This window comes from Perca fluviatilis, chromosome 8 (assembly GCF_010015445.1).
Source record: "Perca fluviatilis chromosome 8, GENO_Pfluv_1.0, whole genome shotgun sequence".
NCBI lineage: Eukaryota > Metazoa > Chordata > Actinopteri > Perciformes > Percidae > Perca > Perca fluviatilis.
The window spans coordinates 9,623,301-9,646,050 of NC_053119.1; the positions used below are offsets into that span (position 1 = coordinate 9,623,301).

Here is a 22,750-nt window from a genome sequence, read left to right on the forward strand (position 1 = left end):
AGCTCCACAACAGCAGCAGCAGCACACCGCCCAATGCAAGTCCTCTGCGCCGCCGCGTTAGATCCACAACTCCCGCTCCATTGTCTGATATTTACTCGTTCTAAACACTTTTCTCTGTGTGTACATGTACACACATGGGTTGTACAGCCTGGAACACTACATTTATGACCGTGGTTCATTTTCAATATCCTTGAAAAACTTCCAAACTTTCTTCTTTCTAATTCCCGTGAAAGTACACAGCGCAGCTCGCAGCTAAACTTGTTTGTGAGATCTCCGTGACCTACATTCAGAACAGCAGCTGGTCTAAGACCAGTGTTCTGCATGTACATTTTGCAGTGTGACAAAGGTACAGACCAGAGCCAAATAAGGTACAGCCGCCGAGTTGATGTCAACTATGAGCTTTGTAGGGATTCGCCCGTTTTCAGCGGCAGTTTCAAATTGTGAGATCTGCAGATCTAGATTTAACTTGTGAAACTGAAAGAAACTCAGTAAAACTCAAATGGTTCGTAAGACCATGGTTCAATGGCAGCAATAATTCTGTCCAAGTAGGTGTTACACCTTTCAAACGATGCATACCTCACTTTCCAAGTGTTTATTTCTTAGAATATTCTGTATATCTCAAATGAGACATGGCAGACTGTTTTCCAGATCTACTTACCCAGAAAACTCTCACATGTGTTTACTTTTCGTGCCCAAAGAGAGAAAAAATAGCACTGAAATGGCCTTTTGAAGTGCCATGTGTGGGCAAATATGGAGCTTTTCCTGCATACCTTGCGATTTTTGCAGCTGATATTTACTTATCACATTGACCCCATGTGTGTCCCATTTTCCATGCATGTGCCTTTAATTCAATTGTGGAATAACAGTTGGAGGAAAACGCCTTGAAAAATTCCACCCTGCCCTAAAGTGGTGCCTGTGTTCCTCGGCTTAGATCTGGGCAGTGGACCTATCCTCCACCCCTGATTCTTACTCTTCCCTTCTCCCCTAAACCCACACACACACACGGACCCAGCCCACCTAATTTACGCCCACCTCTAAATGTCAAACAGCTGTAGAGTTGAGGAATTGCTGCTATTACGTCCTCCGCCCCTCCCTCTCTGCTCTCTTTTTATCAGCCATTTTGTGTGTGGCCCCTAATATCGAGTCACTCATAGGCCCAAATGTGGTGTCTAAACCTTGTATCTGTTCAAAGTGTATTTATGATGCAGCTGTTGGCTATGAGGTCATGAATTTAAATCGCAGGTGCCCGTGGGCGGAGATGGATAGACAGACAGCTGGCTATAAATTGTGCGTACGGATCGTGGTTGACTTCTATGTTTAAGTAGTGGCCTGGTCCGGCTGACATGTAAAGATGGGCCAGGCCAATGCCATTTCCAAGGCACTCCATCTAACGGAAGGAGCTGCGTGACATAAATGCCAGTGACATCATTCTCCACATGATTGACAGGAGAAAATCAGGCAATAATGCTGAGGTTTGCGAACTCCTGCTGCTGTCGGGAATCTGCTTCAAAGGATTGCTTTGGCCACATGCCTGAAGTCCAACCTGGAAGCTGATTTCCTAAGAATTTATCACTTACTTTAAAACTTTCAGCCACAATATTCAAAGCAGCGCTGGAAAAAGCATTGGACCTACTATGAATCAGAATCAGAAAAGTGTTTATTGCCACAGTAAGTTACATGTGGAATTTGCCTTGGTGTTTGGTGCATACATAAACAAACAAACATATTGAACATTAACATGAATAAACAATAAATACAGAAACAGAAACAAATATATACATGCTATATATATATATATATGCTACTTGCTTAGTTGCTGAAGATACAGTTCTTTATCGCTGAGTGTTAAATCCCAAATGAGTATCAGAGGTGTTAAAATAAATAAGTTTAGCTAAAATAAAAAAGGACCTGAGAAAACCAAATTCCCTGGAAGATATGTTAACACATTTTACATCAAAATACATAATAAAATAATAATAATTAATACTTAAAAACAACCCATTCAACAAAAATATCTGACTGGTGTCAATATCCACCTCCCCTTTTCACATGTTTTTGCACTCATCAAGGGGTCTTCATCAGTTCTACTTAACCTCAGTGTTTGTTCATGTTTTTTTGGCCCCTGAGGTGACTCAGCTGATGTTTCATAGGAGAAAAGTGGTTTCTACTTTTGTTGCTTGGAGCTAGCCGCTACTCGGCTCTGATTGGGTTTTCCCCTCTTCTTTGCCACGAGGACTGCATCTCAGCCAATCGTATTCGATGAGGCGGGTGTGGTTGAGGTTAAGTCATACATGACAACACCCATCATTCCTGTTATTTTGAACACCACACTGGTTTGTAACTGAATGATCTTTCAGACTTTCAGTCCCACTTGATGTCGTCAGTTAGGTCTCTTTTGTTTTTAATGCCGTTGCACTAAAACGTAGTGAAAAAAGTATAAAAGGAAGTTTTACGAGACTAGACAGAATCTGTCTGTGTCAAACTAGCCCAAAACGCACTCGAGGCCCGCTGTGTGTAAATTGTGGAGTGCTGCAGGGTGATGACATAGTACTTTGTTAGCAACATGTGTCAAGTTGCTCTGACTGATTATGGTCATATACCCTACTTTTACCTGACCACGCTGTAAGCCTGTCTCCAATTATGTCAGTGTGACTCCCTATTAGCCATGTGGTGTATGTGTGTGTGTGTGTGTGTGTGTGTGTGTGTGTGTGTGTGTGTGTGTGTGTGTGTGTGTGTGTGTGTGTGTCTCTCTGCAGGCCTCGCTCATTCATTATTAAGAAGCTCCTGATGTTTTGCTGGCCGTCACTGCACAGGTGTCAGGTACCCACAGGATCCCCTTCACTGAACCAGACTGAGCCAGGATCCAGCTCCAGTCTCTTCGGCCTGTTGGAGCTGCTCCCAAAGTTTTCTGAGCTCCGCTCCAAAACCTTTTGTTAGCTCTGGATGTTGTCTCATCCCTGACTGGTTTCCCCCCCATTATTTATTCAGCTAACTGTCAATGGAACTGGGAAGCTTAAAATGCATTTGGATATTTCTCTTGGCGTGACGTTGAGGCTATTTGAGCTCTCAGGAGGTATGTTGCTGCTATCATCTTTTTTTCCCTCGAAAATGAGAATTACGGGTACTTTTATAGCTGATCATAAAGTACCAAGACGACAGTGTGTTCACTTTAGCAGACGTGTGGTGAAGCAATATAGTTATTTATGCAGCTGAATTTAATCTTGTTTGGGGGAAAATGTGTCTCATGCTCCTGTGGTGTCTGAGGAATGAAGAGCTGAAGTGTAACTGCGATCATTTGTAGCGACCTGTCCACTTTTATAAGTGTGACATTCAACGGAATGGCGGATTTTAGACCATGTTTGCGGTAACAAGTGTGTGTGTGTGTGTGTGTGTGTGTGTGCAACTTGACCCCGTCTGATCTCATCTCCATGAGCTCCGGTTGCTTAGAAACCCCATAAGGGCAGAGTATTAAACTTCCATATTATTTTGTCAAAGGAAAGAATGCTCCGAGACCCAAATAGATTGCACAGTTTTTGGCCTTACAAGGGAATCTTCTTCTGAGTGTGTTGGGGATGGACTGGGGTTTTCATCTCCCAAACTGGTGGATACAGAGTCAACTGGGCAATTATGGCATGCTAGACAAAACCAAAACAGTTCTAATTTCTAGTAAACGTTTTTGTGTGTTTACTGTATGCACTGCTAAGAATAGCTATGTGTGTCTTAAAAAGCATGCTACTGTATGCTATTGTTATCATGTTGGGGCTGAGACTACTGGTGACATTTTAAATGTCACACATGCTGGAAAATTACTTTTCTAGTTGATGTTTTTTTTCTGCTTGCAGCAAAGTCTATTGCTCGGCTGATTGCTGCATTAAAAAGAAAGAAAACGTTTGGTTCTGTAAACTCCAAAAGAGAAAAGAAAAACAAGTTTGCCAAAGTGAGATGTTCCTGCTTGCGCCTTGAGATCCAGCGTAAGTCCTGGGTAACAGTGGATGGGTGCAGTATGAGTGACAGACGTACAATTGAGCAAAACTGTGGTTCTGCTGCCAGGTACGCTGTTGAGGGAGCCATTTCACATGTCAAGCAAGTCCATCTTCTCTGTAGAGGCTGGTGACAGACGCTGAACGATAACGGCTCTCTCCCTCTCCCAAATGGATTTTTAAAGTCAGGAAGGCTTAAATGATCCATTAAGGAGGCATTCTAGTACTTTCCCAGCGCATCCACCAGTGTTAACTTTCTAATACTTTCAAGTCACAAAAGTATCAATAGTAGAACTATTTCAGCCATGTGCCATCCCTACAGAAACTTTCAGTGATTTTTTTTAAAATCTAATTGATCCATCTTTCCTTTTATTCAGTGTTTAAATCTCAATCCACCCAGCAAATTGTTGCAAAGACACTGGAAATGTGACTCATATTGACCACTTGTCAATATACTGTACACAGAACATTTTATTCCCGTAGCAATTAAAAGACTATTTACCTAGAGCTGCCCTTTATTTGGCTCTGTATTTGGTGGGGGTCTTAATTATCCACTTTATCCCCTGCTGGTAGCTCACTGCAAACAATGTGTGTGTGTGTGTGTGTGTGTGTGTGTGTGTGTGTGTGTGTGTGTGTGTGTGTGTGTGGTGTGTGTGTGTGTGTGTGAGAGAGAGGGAGAGGGAGAGTGAATGAGAGGCAAATTGTAAAGCGCTTTGGATAAAAGCACTGCATCAATGCAGTGCATGTTTGTTATATTTTTTGTTAGTTGTCATCTGTGCAATCATGTGTTTTAACGCCTTGCTGCAAGATAATAAAGTTGAAGACTTGACATTGTCACATGACGTTTTCACGTCATTTAAAGTGAGTCTTAGACAAAAATTTTATCCAACCAGGTGGAATTAACCTGGTAAAAATATGAACATCATTTAGCTGAAATGATTGACCCGTGGGTTAAATAATGGCCCCACAGATGAGCTATTTTCAGCGAACAACTTATGTGTATTTGTGAGGCATTGAGACAGTGAGGAGTTGCGGAAAAAAATAAAGGGAGCGAGAGTACGGATGACAGAGTATGTTGCGATTAAATGGTCTTAGACCTCTTGGACACCTAAACCACTAGGATGCCCCAGAAAAGAGACATCTTATCAAATTATAAGGACTGCTGTGTGGCTTATTGTAGTGCTAACAATTGCAGTCAGTCCAAAGATAAAACTACTATGACCACATACAGTTTTTTCACCTTTCTGAAGTTTAATAAAGCAAGACTCAGCACTTCTCTAACTTTAAAAAACAACATCTGCTGTATTTGGAGAGCCGTTAATGTAACAGGAGTGTTCGTACACTGCTGTGTTGTTACCTGCTTTACACGCAATCCATCTCCCACATTTCCTCTTGTCATTTTCTCCACTTATTTCTCAACTCTTTCAATCTCCTTCCTCCTATAGCTACTATTTTGTAGTAAGATATATGGAAACGGGAACGGTGCTTCCTCTCCATCCTCCTACACATTTATTCCTGACATCACGGTGTGTCACACTCAAACCTGTGACGCTCCTGAAGCCCCTGTCACCATCACCCTGAGACATGTCAACTGGCATTGTTTTTCTATCATTAGCCACACAGCTACAGTAGAATCCGGTGCTGTGTGTCTTTAATGGAAAATGTATAGCCCTCCTTGATGATGCAGACTGAGTCAAAATTCAATAAAATGTTCTGTTTTTTTATTGCCTATCCAAACAAAACTTAGTGATAAGTAGAATCTGAGGGTAATGGGAGCTGTCAGTGATTTCATAATGATATCAATCGTGTTTACTTCAATGCAAAAAAAAAGAAAAAAAAAAAAAAAAAAAAAAAAAAAAAAAAAAAAAAAAAAAAAAAAAAAAAAAAACTTTCCAATTTTTTTTAAAAAAAAAGGAAAAAAAAAAAAGAAAAAAAAAAAAAAAAAAATTTTTAAAAAAAAAAAAAAAAAAAAAAAAGAAAAAAAAGTAATACAGGACTCATATTATATGTCATTGTGAGTATACAGGGACAAAAATATAAAATATTAAATTTGAACTTAGTTCAAATTACATTGCATGTATTTGCACAGTGGATTATTCTTCATCAATTGAAATCCAAATCATCTAAATCTTCAATGGAGTTTTAAAAGTGTAATTTTTTAACTTGCCAGTGTTGTAAGATTACACTATGTTACATGTTTTCAGTGCACGTTAGCTTCTTTCAAGAATTGTGTTAACGTGAGAGGTAGTCTCAGTCAAACACTTACCCCTCTGTAGGTTTAAAAGTTTATTGTTTCATCCATAGGGAAAATCAGTTGTGATCGCTTTAAATTATTGCCAGTTACAAAATTTTGTAATTGTGATCTTCTTATCGATCTCTGTATATTCGAAACGCTTATTTTCTCACCAAAGTATGGCTTCATATGCCACATCTGGAAAAGCTCCCAACGTCCGAGGATGGCGGTAGCACAACAAAACAATGTATTATTGAGCCAAACTTTGCAGAACAGCCGACAGATAAGTTAATTATACAGGAGTACTTCGAGAAGTTTCTTTGGACATAGTGATACCCTTTTTGCTGAGAAAACTGAAATGTTTTCAAGCACCGTGTTCTTTGGGAAGACTACTAACAAACATACGGAAGGTGTGTCAAACAGATTTTGAGTTTTAATGTCGTGGCTTTTTTATTTCAATTTTGCTGGTTGTGCAATTCTTCTTGGCTCTCAGTGTAAGTCTATGTTTACTAGTGCTGTAGTAGTTTAGCTGAGTGTAAGCTTGGCACAACATAACCCAACCTAAAATAAGTAGCTCATGCCAGTATTATCTGTGGAATGCACTGCATTTAGACCCACTGAGATAATGGGCAAGAGGACTGTTGTGTCTGGAGAGTACGTCCTTCCAATGTCTGGCTTTATATGGAATAAACAAACTGATCAACAAGTTGGTATTTTATGTATTTCGTGACAAAATCATCAAGTTCATCATCCACATGGGTTGAACTTCTGTCAGTTAAGCGCATGTGTTACGTTAGCTTGTGTCATGTTATCTTGCATTATGCTAGCTTACGTAACATTAGCTTGTGTTACGTTAGCTTAAGCCTTATGTGACGTTAGCTTAAGTAAGACTTCCAAATGTACTCCAGTTTGTTCAAGATTGTGCTCCCAGTTTGCACACATTATTGTTGGTTATGCAACAGTATTTATCTTATAATTCTTCACATCAGGAATGATTATGGTTGAGGCAATAGACTATACTGTTTGTGCCAGATATTCAGCAGGCGACTTATTCAGTTTATGTTAGCAGCATCTTCAAATCTGCTGTTCCACTATCCTCTGACACAACCCTTGGCTCCCTCTGCATTATTGTTTAAACATGTTATACGCTACTATTTTGGAACAGTTTAAATGTATTTTAACAGCAAATCTATCATTTTACTTTGGGATAAATCTGAGAATGATCAACGGATCAACATGTCCTGGATTTCTTTCAGTTACCCGGCTTCACCTAACCTAACAACCGCGGTCCCGCAAGCTGTGTCACGACCACTGACATATATAACGGTGGTTAACAACTAGTTCAATCAACCCAGGGTTTCCCAATCTAGCGGCACGTGTTCACATAAAAGAGGCGATGTTTGCACAACATGACCAACAGCCACATATTTTACATAAGAAGAGCAAACTATAATTCTACATAAATATGAAGAACACAGACACGGCTTTACAGACAAAACGCAATACAGTCGCTGCTTCCTAAAACAGGAGGACAGCTGGCAAAAAAATAAATAAATAGGCGACGCTGTAGATGTGCAGGCTAGCCTACATCACAACGCTTATCAATATCACTTCCCCATCAGTCAGGCACAACATCTGACCATAATTACACTTGTGCTTTCCATAAACTGCCTTTGCTTTAGCCTATTATTTCAGTTGCAACCCTGGCAGTGGAAGCGATCGTGAGAGCAAATAAAAAATATAAAAAACATAATTCAAACCGATGTGCGCATTGGCGACACACGGCTCAAGAAGCCGAGAAATAGCCGATATGTAATTCCCTCCCATTAAAATCTATATATTTCATAAATATACCCATCAGGGAATGTTAACGGGGTTGTCGGTCTCTAAATGTTTTTTGTATGAGCCCCCCCTCTCTCTTTCTCTCTCTCTCTCTCCTCGCACCGAGCTCCGCCTGATCTTCTAAGAACGGTGACGCCGTTATCAACCGAGTATTGATTAGTCAGTAGGCAGTGCTTTTACACCGGTAGATCTCTGATCTCCAACATAACCTGCTCCCGACCAGGTTAGGCATCCAGCATGAGTTACCACGGCGATTGAACCCGGTAACAAGTGATCCACCTTTGTGATACAGAAAACCAAATCTTGCTTTGTAGTACAGGCCTCTGGCCTCATAATGAAAGCATGGTTACCTTAGTAAAAGTGCCAAACAGCAGCTACATTTCCTTGTTCTAGTTCTGCATGTAGAGCAAGAAAAAGTATAAAGGTTTGGAAATTTGTGTTACTTGTGCTTATTTATTTTTATGTATTATTATTTCATTGATTTTATTTTTTAAGTATTTGAATTTACCTGGATTATTTGAATTTAAGCTATTTTGTAATTAATTAATTTAAATTTATTTTATTGATTGGATGAACTAGGCTATAATTTGCCTAAAGATGATTATTTTGTATTTTTGTCCGTCTGATTGAATGTTTGTGTTAAAAAAAATAAACCAGACGTTACTCAACAGTTACTCAGTACTTGAGTAGTTTTTTCACCAAGTACTTTTTTACTCTTACTCAAGTAATTATTTGGATGACTACTTTTTACTTTTACTTGAGTCATATTATTCTGAAGTAACAGTACTTTTACTTGAGTACAATTTTTGTACTCAAAGGTGGGTAGGGTAGCCAAAAATTGTACTGCAGAGGTGCCGGGGGTATAAGAAATCGTAGCCTACTAAGAGAAATCGTGTGAATTGTACTAACCATGAAATTTTCGGGTTGTAAGTAGGATGATGTAAAAGTAACTTCAGCATCGTAGAATAGGAGAAACGAGCGGACTTACCAAACATTCAGACAGTAGCAGTTGACATCAGGCATTATCTGCTGCCCTGTGTGGGTCTCTCTGTCCAAGTACAAGTGTCCCCTTTGAGCCAGCCCACTGTGTGTGGGATGGGAATGTCGTGTCCATGGCTCAGCACAGCCTGCTTCCAGCTTGTTCCCACCCAACCACCAACAATTAACCTATGCTACTTTTCTAATCAGTTTTCTTACAGCTCTGTGGCAAGGCTGTGACCACTCACTTGGTCTAATCCTGTAATTAAGTCTCCAACTTGAAAAAAAAGACAAAAGCAAAAAGGAAAAAAAAAAAAAAAAGAAAAAAAAAAAAAAAAAAAAAAAAAAAAAAAAAAAGGAAAAAAAAAAAAAAAAAAAAAAATTTGTACTTAATCGTTGGCAGTTTTGAAATGAAGCCATACCATAAGGAATCAATGAGGCACTCCTGAAACAACAAGGATATTAAACTTGGAGTACACAGCCTGACTCACTCCGTCCTGAACTCCATTACATTGATTCAAGCTGGTTTTGGCCTCTCAAAATGGTGAGTGGCTTTCCTTGTTTCTTACGATTCCTTCTGTTTTTGTCAAACAGAAATTCATTGCTTTTGGCACAACACTGTAGCTAAGCCACAGTGGTTTGGTATTTTGTTTTCTGCAGACCAGTTTTTGTGGTGGTTTTTACTTAGAATCTGTGAAATGCATTCTGCTTTACCACAGACTATTATACAAAAAAAGGACTGGAGATGTATTTTTAACCAGTGATTTTGCAGTTATGGAGCGTACAAACAATGAGGTCAGCGGACAATGAAATCTTGGTGGTACATTGGCCTGCACATACGCATACTGTATGCATTCGTTAGACAAAAAATAAGTTAGGAAAGACCTTGAACAGAAACAAGCTGCAGGGACCCAAAGGGAGGATATCTCTGGTACTACAGCGTCAATTAAATTAAAAATAAATAAATTATATTATCTGTCTGTCACCAGTTGTCTAACTTTAGAAAGGCACACAATTGGTTGACAGCTCTTTTAAGAGTTGTCAAGCAACATGTCTGATGTACTAGGAGTCAATATCAGAGTTTAAAAGAGAGCTGAGGTCCCGATGCTACTTCTGTGCTAGCAGCCGCTCCATTAGCTCTTGTCTTTCTTGTGGTTTACTAACCATATTCCGAAAAAGAACTTGTATCTTCTTGCTATTTGTGATTTAAACAAACTTAAACAACAATCAATTTGTTTGCATTCAAAAAAACTATATTGTGGTGTGGGTGTGGTCTTGACCAACTGCCACTTTGCTCGTTTGAAAACCATGATGTCTCTCTCTCATGGGCGGGCCAAATTCTCTGGGCGGGAAAGGGCGGTAACCTTGCTCCTTATGACCTCATAAGGAGCAAGATTCCAGATCGGCCCATCTGAGCTTTCATTTTCTCAAAGGCAGAGCAGGATACCCAGGGCTCAGTTTATACCTATCACCATTTCTAGCCACTGGGGGACCATAGGCAGGCTGGGGAAATGCATATTAATGTTAAAAAAAACTCATAAAGTGAAATTTTCATGCATGGGACCTTTAAGGCCTATTGCTTCCTAAGCTTAGTCAAGCTGTTGAGCTATGCAGCTAGAATATATAAAGGCCAATGAGCTCCGATAAGAAAGAATCAAGATGAGTCTTTATGTTAAATGTAGGACTTGGCGTGACTAACTACGGACAAACATTACATGAAACATGACTGCAAAACTGCAAGTGACAGAAACATGCACACAAGCACACACACACACACACACACACACACACACACACACACACACACACACACACACACACACACACACACACACACACACACACACACACACACACACACACACACACACCAACATTTAAATCCCCCTCGACACACATGCAAAAAGGATGAATACAAGTGTAGCAATAAATCTGGAGCGCACATCGTAGCGATTTCCCTTACGTACACAAGTTACAGAGTGGTTGTTATTTTACCCGGCATGTGACATGAGGCCGAGACAGAGGTGTCCTTTGTCTGGCTTACCTTCAACCGACACGTTCTCCAGGGCAACCGAGTGGGGAAACCCACAGGGCCACTCGGGTTTCAGCCCAGACATAAAAAGAAATGTCCACCCCAGCAAGAAAATTAGCCAGGGTCCGTCAAAGCTGACCATCTGCTTAGGAAACTCATATTTCTGTAACACTTGCAGCCTTCCTTTGCTTGGGAATATTTAAACTGTGGTGCCTTCAGCCCCATGGAAATAAAGTCTTGCTTTAAAATGAATAGAAGGTGCAGTTTTTCTCTTAAATTATTACAACACAACAGAGCACTGTCTTTACCAAAAACTAAATCAGCCTGGGAAGCTGTAAAAGAAATAGTCTTGGAAAAACGACTACTTGCTGTACACTTTTGACATTTTGCTAAAAACCTTTTGCTCTCCTCCCTCGTGCATCATTTGCTGTCGGTGGCCACTTACTGCAGAATGACAGAGATCACTTTCAGTGCAATGGTCCTTAACACAGCACTTTGTGGCACACTCTAAGTGCTCAGGACTGAATTGCTTGATTGGACAACTCATCTCTATTTGTATGGTAATCCACAGAAGAGCGCTGTAACGAGCCGGAGGCACATGTAATGGAATCTGTTGGATCTGTGTCTCGCTGGCGGTGACCCCGTGCTCAATTATAGGGCCAATATAATTCATCTACACCTCTATTGTAATAATCTAACAGTGCAGTTATGTCAGCCCTCGTTCCATGGCATTCTATTCTAACTGCACTGACTACGTAGATGTGGCTTTTTTCCCCAAACTGTGTGCTCACTGCCAGACTTCCATGGTCCTGGCACTGTATTGGTATAATTTCTGAATCGCTGTGATGCTTTCTCTGAAAATGGCCCTGGAGGAGCCATGCCAAGACTGCAGTTAAAAGACCCCCTCCTCTCCCCCTTTCTCCCCTTCTCAGCATCTTCTTCTTTCTGCTCTCTCTCTCTCTCTCTCTCTCTCTCTCTCTCTCTCTCTCTCTCTCTCTCTTTCTGCTTCTATCTGTATTATCTAGTCACCTATTCATCCAGCTGGGTATCTGTTAATCGCAGTCACTGACTCAGTCACTCACCCACCCAAAAAAGCATTTTTTCCTCATTATCAAATAGTTCCCTTGTTTCTCATAATTATGTAACACGAGGAGTTTCGGAAGCAAATGAAGCAAACAGTAAGAAGAATCGGTGACTCCTCTGATGCGTTGTTGTGCCTCATCCTCTCCATCTCCAAACTGTAAAGAAAGGATCGGTTGTTCTGTCGGCGGGACATTTTGGCTTGAACACTGCGACATTGAAAAAGCATGCCACCATGGGATCCAACCAGTGACGTCCCACGTGCATCACACAACCCTCTAGTCTCAATTTCTTTATTGTGAGCTCTCCTGTTTACGTTCATCGATCCTGTAACACTCTGGAGGCATTTAATAAAAAGCAGGGCACCACAGCTGAAACCTGCTCCGTCGAAAGGAGCGTGTGTGTGTCTGTGTGCGTGCGTGAGAGGGAGATAGTCTCACTATTTAACTACCTGCTAATAATACACCACAGTAAACATGAAATGTGTAACCACACCACTGCAGGATATCATTATAACTAAAAGGATTAGAGTGTGGTTCAGGCAGGAGGGCATCTGTGGCTTTTCCCGATTGAAAATGGACTAATCTAAATGGGATACATCAATAAAACGGCGGAATAAAGTTGCGGGCACTTAAGAGCGTCAGCCTCTTTTGCTCAGGCTCAAAGTAGGGAAGAGAGTCACTGGCTGGCAGCCAGCCAATAAATTAGAAGATAAGAAATATTATTCCACTGGCACACCAGCGGCTTGCAGCTATTTAAAACAGTGAGGTTTATTGATAATTAAATTACTTAGAGAAAAAAAAAAAGACAAAACAAGAATAGAATGCTTGGAGGCGGATCAATAAGGAGATATTGTAGTGGATAACGCTGCAGTGGCAAGCAACACAGCCAGGAGGATGGTGTGTGTGTGTGTGTGTGTGTGTGTGTGTGCATGTTGTATTCGCTGTGTGTTTGTGTGTGTGTGTGTGTGTGTGTGTGGAATGTTTATATGTAGAAGAAGTGTATATACAGAAGTAGTCTGAGGTGATTGTACAACACTGTTGTGAACATTTTACTTTATTCGTAACAATTTTTCACATTTGACAGGAAAATAAGTTGAGAAAGGAAGATACTTTCATATCTTGTGACCTTGCTGTTTATGTAGGAATGTGTTGTGTTTCAGGTGCTGAGTTGAAGTAAGATGGCCACGGACAGAATGGCAACTCCTCAGAGCAGCTCCAGACAGAGCAGCTCGCTCTCTTCATCCCCGATGAGGCAAGTAGCAGCAGAATTAGTCAAGTACCTGTACAAGAGGTCTAAACTGGCAAAATAAGTAACACCCGTGAGGGTGCACCATGGCTGTGTAGGGACTGAAAGGAAAATGTAATCTCATGTGTCTGCACTGAAATAATGCAATAGTTACCACATTGTTTGTTATTAACACAAAGTTTCATACTGGCTCTGTGTATGCTAATATTAAAAGCCAGTGATGCAAAAGATGTCTATGTTGACAACACTTTTTTCTGGACTTCGTATCCATCAAGACACACACTCATAAAGAAACACACACACACACACACACACACACACACACACACACACACACACACACACACACACACACACACACACACACACACACACACACACACACACACACAAAAACAACATACTGACAATAATAGCCATGATAGCAAGAAATAACCCTGATGTTTCATCCCCCAAATATGCAGCGCACTTTGCCCCCTATCTCCTTCTGATAATGCACTGTAATGGTGGCAGACGCTGGTATCATGGCAGCTCTTATAGGAGCAGAGATTGAGGTTTACAGTGGTGACGGGGGTCTAGTTGTGTCGCTGGTCGTCCTCTGTGCTTTGTGAGGGGATGACTGTATCACAGAGATGATTGTAACAAATGAGGCTGCTGGGAGGAAGGCAAGTCGTATTTGGTTCTCAGTTGTCTTTGAGTTAGAAGACACAAACAGAAATGCACTCATACAGAGAGAAAGTTAAGGAATTATTTCATTATTTCACTTTTAGCTTCAGTGTCTCTGTTTCATGTATTGTCTTAACTGCCAATGGCTGGTACAGCAAGTTCCAGTCCAACCAAAAAGCAGACACTTTGGTCGCTGAATGTTATACTGACTCAGTGTTTGCAGTGGGGGCAGATCCCCCCGTCACCCCCCCCCCAATGAAACGGAACTGACACTTTGCTGCAACACAAACAAATATTTATTCCCCTCTATTCACACACACAATGAGGAATATTTTCAGTTGGGATTGAACTGTATTTTTTGAGTTACTATATAAGCCAACTTTGATCTTGACATATAGGCTAAGCATTCTGTAGCAAATAACAATAAACCCACTATTAATTATTTTATCTTAATAAATAATAATCCTATTTCTGATACCGTGGGGGGGGCAGAAATGTTGCCGTGGGGGGCCGCCACGGTCAAATCAACATAGAGGAAACACTGCTGACTTGTTTTGTTTGCTTGATGCACAACACTTCTACACCATTATTTAGACCACTATGGAACTGAACTGAAACTCAGACTAAAGGAACTTTAGATGGCTCATGTGTATGGTGAGAATGGATGAGACACCCCTGGAGCTGAGTAAGAGTAAAATCACATCCTCGCCTCCTTCATATCTTCTTTGGGAAATATTTACCGGCTGATGTTTGATTTGAGTTGTTGGTTCAACATCCCCAAACCAATATATTGGTCTTAGTAAGGATCCTAAGAGGCAGTCAACAGCAGGAGGTCCAAAGGTTAAAAACCTTAGTGAAAATGCAAACACAAACACCCACACTCCCACACTGCCTTCCACGAACACACACACATGACCTGAAAACATCTGTCCACGATTGGATTCCATATTTTGTGTGCATGTCTGCGCACAAAAAGCTGGAGATTAAAACCAAAAATCCTGAAAAAAATTGTCAGACACATGTGATCAAGATGCAAAAAGAGAAGTGTGCGCATACCAAACAATCAGAAACTGAATTAAAAACAAAGCAGTGCTGCTTCAACGCTGTCACGAAAAGTTGACGGGGAGCACAAACCTTTCCAGCTGACCCAAATTAGACTCTGCAATAAATAAACAGCCTTCATCACATGCTGGAGCGCTAACTCCCTTTTTATTTAGCTTTAATTGACACTTTATGCATCCTTCTTTTATCATTTTATTAACTTTGGGCCAAATCTTTTTTATCTGAATCCCATTGTGTGTTTTTAAACCTTAATGGTTATCAATTTTTAAATAAGCTATTGCTGCTGACTTAAGGAAATGTCTCTTTTTCGAGAAACATGAGACAAAACTCACATCACACAGCAGTGATTTACATCTTTGTAATGTAAGTGTCAGCTGCTGATGCTTCTTTTTTTTAATGGGGAAAGCCTCCTCATCAGCTGCTGTGGTTGAGAGTATTTGAGTCATCGATAATGCATTTGAATATATATCTTCTGACAGTTTTGTGTTTACAAATGCTTACACAGCGTCGCAGAAGACACGCAATGCATGCCCTTGGATATCAAATCAGTACAGCTGTCACGCCATAGGCAACCAGATGCACACACACACACACGCATAAACAAACAGATCATCTTCAAACAAACAGATCTCTGACTTGCTTTCTTTGTCTGTCCCTCATACACACACTCACACATAAATCCTATTTGTTGGGAACATGGCTCAGTAAATCAACTGATGAAAGGAGCCAAATGACTGAATTGTATTAAAATAAATTGCAAACACAGATGGAACGCACACAGGCACTCAGTTGACAAACATCTCCACAACAGAACCAGTGCTTTGCCCAGATCAGATTGTCTGGACGATGTAGGCCTCAGGTTACAGTCTGAAAGAGGCTCGGCCGTTGCTCTGCAAGCAGGTTAACCAAGTTTCTGTGCCGTCATTTGTCTGTACATTTGCCTTTTTTTAAGTTGCGGATTGGTGTTTGCAGTGCACGCAGGAATGTTGGGGGTTGCACAAGTGTGGGTTTGATGATGAGAGGGAACGAGTGTGAGGCTCAACGGAAAAATGGAACAAACTAAAGTGAGAGACAAGTCAGCTGGAGATGGTTTGAGACACAGAAAAAGAAAAAGATATGCAGTATAATGTCTTGCACATATGCCTGAAGTAGGTATACTTCTATGTGGGCAGGAGTGTGAGTCAGAGAGAAAGAGAACAAACAACAGAGAGAAATAAGTTAGAGAGACAAAGAGACAGAGAACAAGAGAGAAACAGACTTAGTATGTGCTGTTTTAGGTGAGCCTTGGCTGCACATTAGAGGCCGTCTGAAACATCTGGGAGTCAGATGTCTGCCCCCCGTTGCCAGGAATCAACTGTACCAGTCAGAGGCCACATTATCCCCTTACTAAGGGCTACTTCGGGAGGAGCACAGACCCAGAAAATAAAGGCGTGACTTAACGCATTTGAAAGCACTATCAGCCATATGCTTTTACCATTTTCTTAGCTCATCTGTCAGCTCTTTACACAGTGAAGCAGCATTTTGTAAAAACTCCCTGAAGTTTTCTGTGGAGTTGTGTAAAAAAGGTTTGTTTAGAGAGTTCTGGTTTTCAAGCAGAAGAGGAATGCACTACCATCCCACTTTGGTCTCTTTGTATGTATGCCTCCATATTTAATTCTTTCTGGGACAAGAGTGTCCTTGTTTCCTCCATCAGTCGAAGCCAAAGCCACAATGGTCTGGTCCTCAAAATCTCGCAGCTCGTTCTGCCCACATTTCCATTCACTCTGCCCCGCTGAACTGCGGTTCTGTTGTGGTATTTGGGAAAGATTTCCATTTGTTCATAAGTGACATCAGGCGTCAGACTGTGATAATCATGAAAAGCAGACGACAGTGAAGGCTCCTTCTTGCTTATAGTGTGCAGAATGACTTCCATATCAGAAGAATACTGTGAACTGAATACAGATGGATCCGAAACAGGAATAACATCACGAAAACCTTTTTAAACCTTACTGTGGTAATGTTTTAGTGCTGGTAAATCAAGATAAGTGATGGAAATTAAGAGTTTTTTAATGATCTGAAGTGAAGCTGGGTCATCATGGTGAAATTAGTTAGTCAAACTTGCCAGACCTTCCTCCACAGCGCTGCGGAGGAGGGTCTGGCTAGTCCACACAGCATTCCGGGATGGGAGAAAAACGCGCTCTGGGTTATTGGCATTTCTTTAAACCAATCACAATCGTCATGGGCGGTGCTAAGTGCGGGACGGAGCCACGGTGCCACAAAATAGCCTCGGGAAGGAACTTGTTTTGGTGGAACGTGTACGTTCAAAAGTTGTCAAGGCAAAAATCAAGGCTGAAGACCTTTCTTTTTGATGTTGCCTTTCTTTAAATAATTGTTCATTTCTTATACTGATGTTGCATTGTTGAAACTGTACGACAATCTATATAAGCATATAAAGAGAATTAAAAAGTAGGACCGGTGGGACCGGCCCGTTCTGGGAACGACAAGGATTGCGGGTGGATTACGTGTATAGAGCAACGGTTTATACATCGTCCCATACTAGCAGCCTAAAATCTCGTATTTTAACTGCTTTTATATTTTTAATTGTTTTTAACTGCTCTTTAATGTTTTATGGAAAGCACTTTTAATTGCCCTGTTGCTGAAATGTGCTATACAAATAAAGCTGCCTTGCCTTGCCTTTTAGTTGTGCAACAAAAAACTCAGATTGGACAGTCTAGCTAGCTGTCTGGATTTACCCTGCAGAGATCTGAGGAGCAGTTAACCATAATCCTCATAAATCCACTATGTTTAAAATGCTAACACCAAGAAAGCCGAAGGTAACGGACATCTGGCCGAAATGAGGGACATCTGGCGGAATTTCCAGCGGCACCTGAACAATCCTTGAAATGAAACGTCAAACCAATCACTTAAATTAATAAAATAGGGCTGCAACAAATGATTATTTTAATGTGTGATTATTTACTCAATTAATTGATTAATCGTTTGCCCCAGAAAATATGCCCATCATCATATTGCTTGTTTTGAAAAGCATGCACATTCTCACAATTAAGAGAATGTTTGGCATTGAAAAATGTGAGTGTCAAAATAGTCAAATTGTTTCAGCTTTTAAATCACATTTACACCTTTCACCAAACCCTAAAACTCAATGTAGAACTAGCCCCCTTTCTAGTATTTTCTTCCTCAAAGTCCTAACTGTGGAGCCCCTTATCTGTATTTTACGACATGTTAATTTCACACACTTTCCTTAAACCGGACTCACTGAGCCACACAGGGCGTCTTTACTTTAATTCAAAACATCAGTGAGAGCGAAGAGAAGCAGGCATACTCAACCTGTGCTCATGAGCTATGAAGTGTTGTACATAGTTTCTAAATCACTTAAAGCCTCTAGTGATATGTAGAACAAGCCTAGTAATGGGCAAGCACCCCTGAAGAACAAACTAGTTCCTGCTGTGCAATAACAGCTACGCTTGAGCGACAACAGGTGCTACTGCTTGGTTTCAAACCTGCCGTCTGCTGCTCGCTGTGCCCCGCTGTGAGCTGGGTGTTGGGCAAAGATGTGACTATCACTATGGTTTAAAGCACACACATATATATATATGGTCATTTATTTTCATTATCTTCAAGATGCGATTAGCGAATGACCCACAGACAGCCCACGCTAAGGGTTTTAGTGCTTACTGTGTGTTTCCATGCGTAAACGGTTGCTGTTTTTAGCCTCAAACAAAGTGACTCACATCCTGTGATGAGGGATTCTGTCTACATGTGTGCTACACCAAGTTTTACTTTTGTGTCTTTCTTGTTCTTTCCTAAGCGAGGGTTTCCTCCAGCTGTCAGCAGATGATTCCATCTTTAAAGCAGCCGCATGTTACAGAGTGAAGCTTTTTGAAAATGTACTGGGTTACTGTTATATGAATAACATTTTACACTTGAATATGAAATCTTTTACTTTATGTTCTGGAGAATGTCTGAATATCACATCTGCGATGAGCCACTGCTTTAACCAGCAAGCCATTCTAAATAGCAATTACTTTCATGCAAATTGTTCTGCTCTGCCTTTGAGAAAATGAAAGCTCAGATGGGCCGATCTGGAATCTTGCTCCTTATGAGGTCATAAAAAGCAAGGTTACCTCCCCTTTCTCTGCTTTGCCTGCCCAGAGAATTTGGTCCACCCATGAGAGAGAGAGAGAGAGACATCATGGCTTTCAAACGAGAAAAGTGGTAGTTGGTCAAGGCCACACCCCCACCCTCCACCTTGGCAAAACTCTGAACACATCTTCCTTTTTTAAGAATGACTTCAGTGCTTAACTTAACTTAATTCTTCCAGAGTCGCGGCCAAAGCCGATTGGAAAGACAGCCATCTTCTTTGTTTTTTAAAGTACCAGGGAATTCATGCGGAACCGTCACAATCCTTATGTTAAGCCCGACAACCAACTCTATACACGATGTGATTGGCCTGACCAGACATTTTTTTTTCCAGCTCGCAAGCCAACGGAGAGATGCTAGACTGACCCTGGCTGCAAATTACATTTGCTGCCACTAGGGTGCGTCTAGATTTCTAGGCTAATGAAGTATACTACTGCTATTATTTCATTTTATCAATGGGAAACATACATGTGTACAGACAAGGCTAGCAGCAGCAGCAGTGCCGCGTCAGACACATTTCTGGTGTGCAAAGACATACAAAACGCCACGAAACTGACACGCAACAGAAACACCACGCTCACGCCATGCAGGCAGTGTACAGGAGACCTTATGCTGCATTCTCATCATACCAGAGTTATCATAATTAAGAGTTTCCGACTCGAGCATGTCACCATCCAGTCAGACTTTCCTGTAAAGGGTCTGATATATCCTTTTCATTGGTTTTCTGACATAATACAGAAATGTCAGAAAACCAAGCCACATATCAAACAAAGTCCAATGCAAGTCAGTGCAATGTAATGAAATGTAAATTAAATGGATATACTGTAGTGTTATATTGTAAATACACAGTATCCCCACCCCCCCTCTGCCATTAACAACTAAGCATTACAACTACATGCCTAACTACAAACTCTTTCATAAATGTGTAGTTTGTAGGACAGATGATTGTGGAGCTGAACAGTCAGTGCAGCAGCCTCTCAGTGACTCATCCAGCAGAACAACTCTCTTTATGGCTCTCTAGCACAGGAAAAGTTGAAAAAGTCAATAATTTAAAAACTCAAGTTATCATTTTTGCCTGATGTGTTACAGGAAGAGTGAGCAGTAACACAGCACACAAGCTTGATTCCCTTTGTAAATCTGTACAGGATTAAACCTTTATCGCAGTCGCACCATGTTCCTGTACAAAGGTTATGTAATTCTTCTTTTTGATCCTTTTTTAATCTTTTTAGATTTTTTTTAGATTTTGTTTTTATGCAATGTTTACCCACTACAATTCCAATTTTCAGATTGATTTAATTCATCTTCCATTTCTTTATTTTTTTTAGGACGCATTGCATTGCAGTCCCTTTGCCCTAATTCAATTTTAGTCAGTGCACTTCAGATGAGCATTACAGGTATTTTCAATTCACTTTGGTTTAATAATGTTTCGTTAGTATGACAAAATCCAAAACTAACAGTATCTCAGTTGAATCTAATCATAATACAAAGAGATCATTTGATATTAAAACCAAACAAAAATGAACAGACTTCCAAGCCTGGTACAAAAACATGTTTAAATCTTGCAATGCCATTTTAAAAAAACAACAAAAAAAACAGTGACATCTCTTACAAACCAGCGCCTATCTCTGCTGTTGCCACCGCTGCTCAGTTTACTGACAGCCACCAGCAGATGAGAACGAGTGATGTTTCATCTCCACATCAGGATCCCTGTCTGGGATAATAGAGCTGCTGTTTCCTGACCCTCTCTTGGCCCCGCATGTAAATATTTGTCATTCCCTGCTAGCTGAAGTGCACCGCTTCCCCTCCTTTGGAAAACAAGCCTATTATTATCATCTTTTTTTTTCTGCCCGTGGTGAGGGGTTTTGTGGCTTGATGGGCGTGTTAATCAAGACGGGTTCATCCTCATGTGATGCTGTTATATAACTGTGGAAAAGGAGTTTGAAATGGCCACATTGGCTTTGATACAAAGAGTTTTGCATATTGATGCACATTTTAGATTGATTTGGTTGTTTGTTTATACATTTTCAGACTCATAGTGTCACTTTGGCGCTATTAGGAAATACATAATACCTGATAAACATAATAGAAATTTATGATAACCAAATCTGGACATTTTCTCTGTTTCTGTGTCATCCAGTTTAGTCTTCCAAAAATGTGTAGGTTGATTGGGTGTAATGTATACGGAGATGATGCCAATTAAGAAGTGAGAGCTCTTTCCAACTGCTCTTCAGTGACTGGTGATCAAGCTCTTTGTGGCTAATTTGACTCACTTAGTTTGAGCCACTATGTTATTCACAACTGTGCGATTAATCTCTAACAAAAGGACATTTTGAGAACTGGAGTGGTTTTTAAGAGGTTTTTCGAATGTGAGAAAAAAAACTGAAGCGGGGTCTAGCTGTTTTTTATTTGCGAGGAACATTTAGGAGAAATTATTTTCTTTAATTGCCTAGATTTAAACCAAAACTCATATGTCATCCATTTTCAGGAGTCACGATGATCACTATGAAACCATTTACCCCACTTAGCAGAACAAGCTCCGTATTAATGATTACTGCACTGTGTAACACTGTGTTATTTATTCTAGTCTACATTCACAGCTAATTACATCTTCATCCTTTTCCAAATTGAGGGAGATTCATTTGCTGGAGAGAGTTTTGAACTGGTGAGCTTCCTCAGTCTGCATCCTACAGATTTGACTACTTTTTGCATTGTTATTCCACATACAACATTTATATACATATGCAGTATGTGCATTTGTGCATGTGTCAGTGTGTGCATTTGGTCTCCATACTCAATATTTCTGAAACATATTAACTGAATGCTCTGAGTTGCAGGAAAGAATATGCTTTCTGATTTAAGTTTTGATTGTTTATTTAAAGGGAACATCAAATTAAATTTTAGGCTTCACCTAAAATAGATACAGAAAGGCTTCACCTAAAATAGATACAGATGGCACAATAATTTGTGCATTCTCCCGGTGACTCTTTTTTTATTAATAGAACTGGCTGCAGTTTATGTTCATGTCCTTTCGTGTCACCCGAGTTAATCTTTTTCACTTTTTAATGAGATCTTTTTTTGCTGGTCAATGATAAATCTTTGTTTTTGAGTGTAAACAAAGTAACAATGCTCCTCTTAAACCAGCCAGGTCAACCAATATTCAATACCAATGCAATATCCCAATGTCTCCAGTGAGCTTCAAGAGGAAATATATCAAGCTTCATTAGAGTCCCTTTCCCATGTGTTGACTCAAGGCAGAGGTGGCTATGGTAGGCATCGACCTGTCCACTTTTAGGGATCTTTGGCTCACTGGATGCAGGACTCTGGCTTGCCCCCTTAAGCCTGCGTTCATTAGGGTCAGTGCTGGGATAGATTGAAGTGGGGAGGAGTGTTTGCTCTGCGCAGCCGTCTCAGGGACTTTGGGGAAATGCTTAAACTAACAAGTGTAGAAACCAATTGGTGGATAACTGATCTCGAGTACACATCATTAAT

The 22,750-nt window shown here is 40.6% G+C and overlaps 1 protein-coding gene across 3 annotated transcripts in view; it reads left to right on the top strand.

Annotated features, from left to right (window-relative positions):
• LOC120563336 (protein inscuteable homolog) overlaps positions 1–22,750 on the top strand; it is a 58,502-nt gene that overhangs the window by 8,471 nt on the left and 27,281 nt on the right. The window contains exons 1-2 of one of the 3 annotated variants that reach the window (XM_039807444.1): positions 3,045–3,073; positions 13,308–13,399. In XM_039807444.1, the coding sequence (XP_039663378.1) occupies positions 13,326–13,399 (74 nt within the window). In that variant the 5' untranslated portion in view covers positions 3,045–3,073; positions 13,308–13,325. Of the gene's footprint in view, positions 1–3,044; positions 3,074–9,421; positions 9,578–13,307; positions 13,400–22,750 lie in introns of those variants that run through there. The other 2 variants (XM_039807443.1, XM_039807442.1) reach the window with 2 other exon arrangements.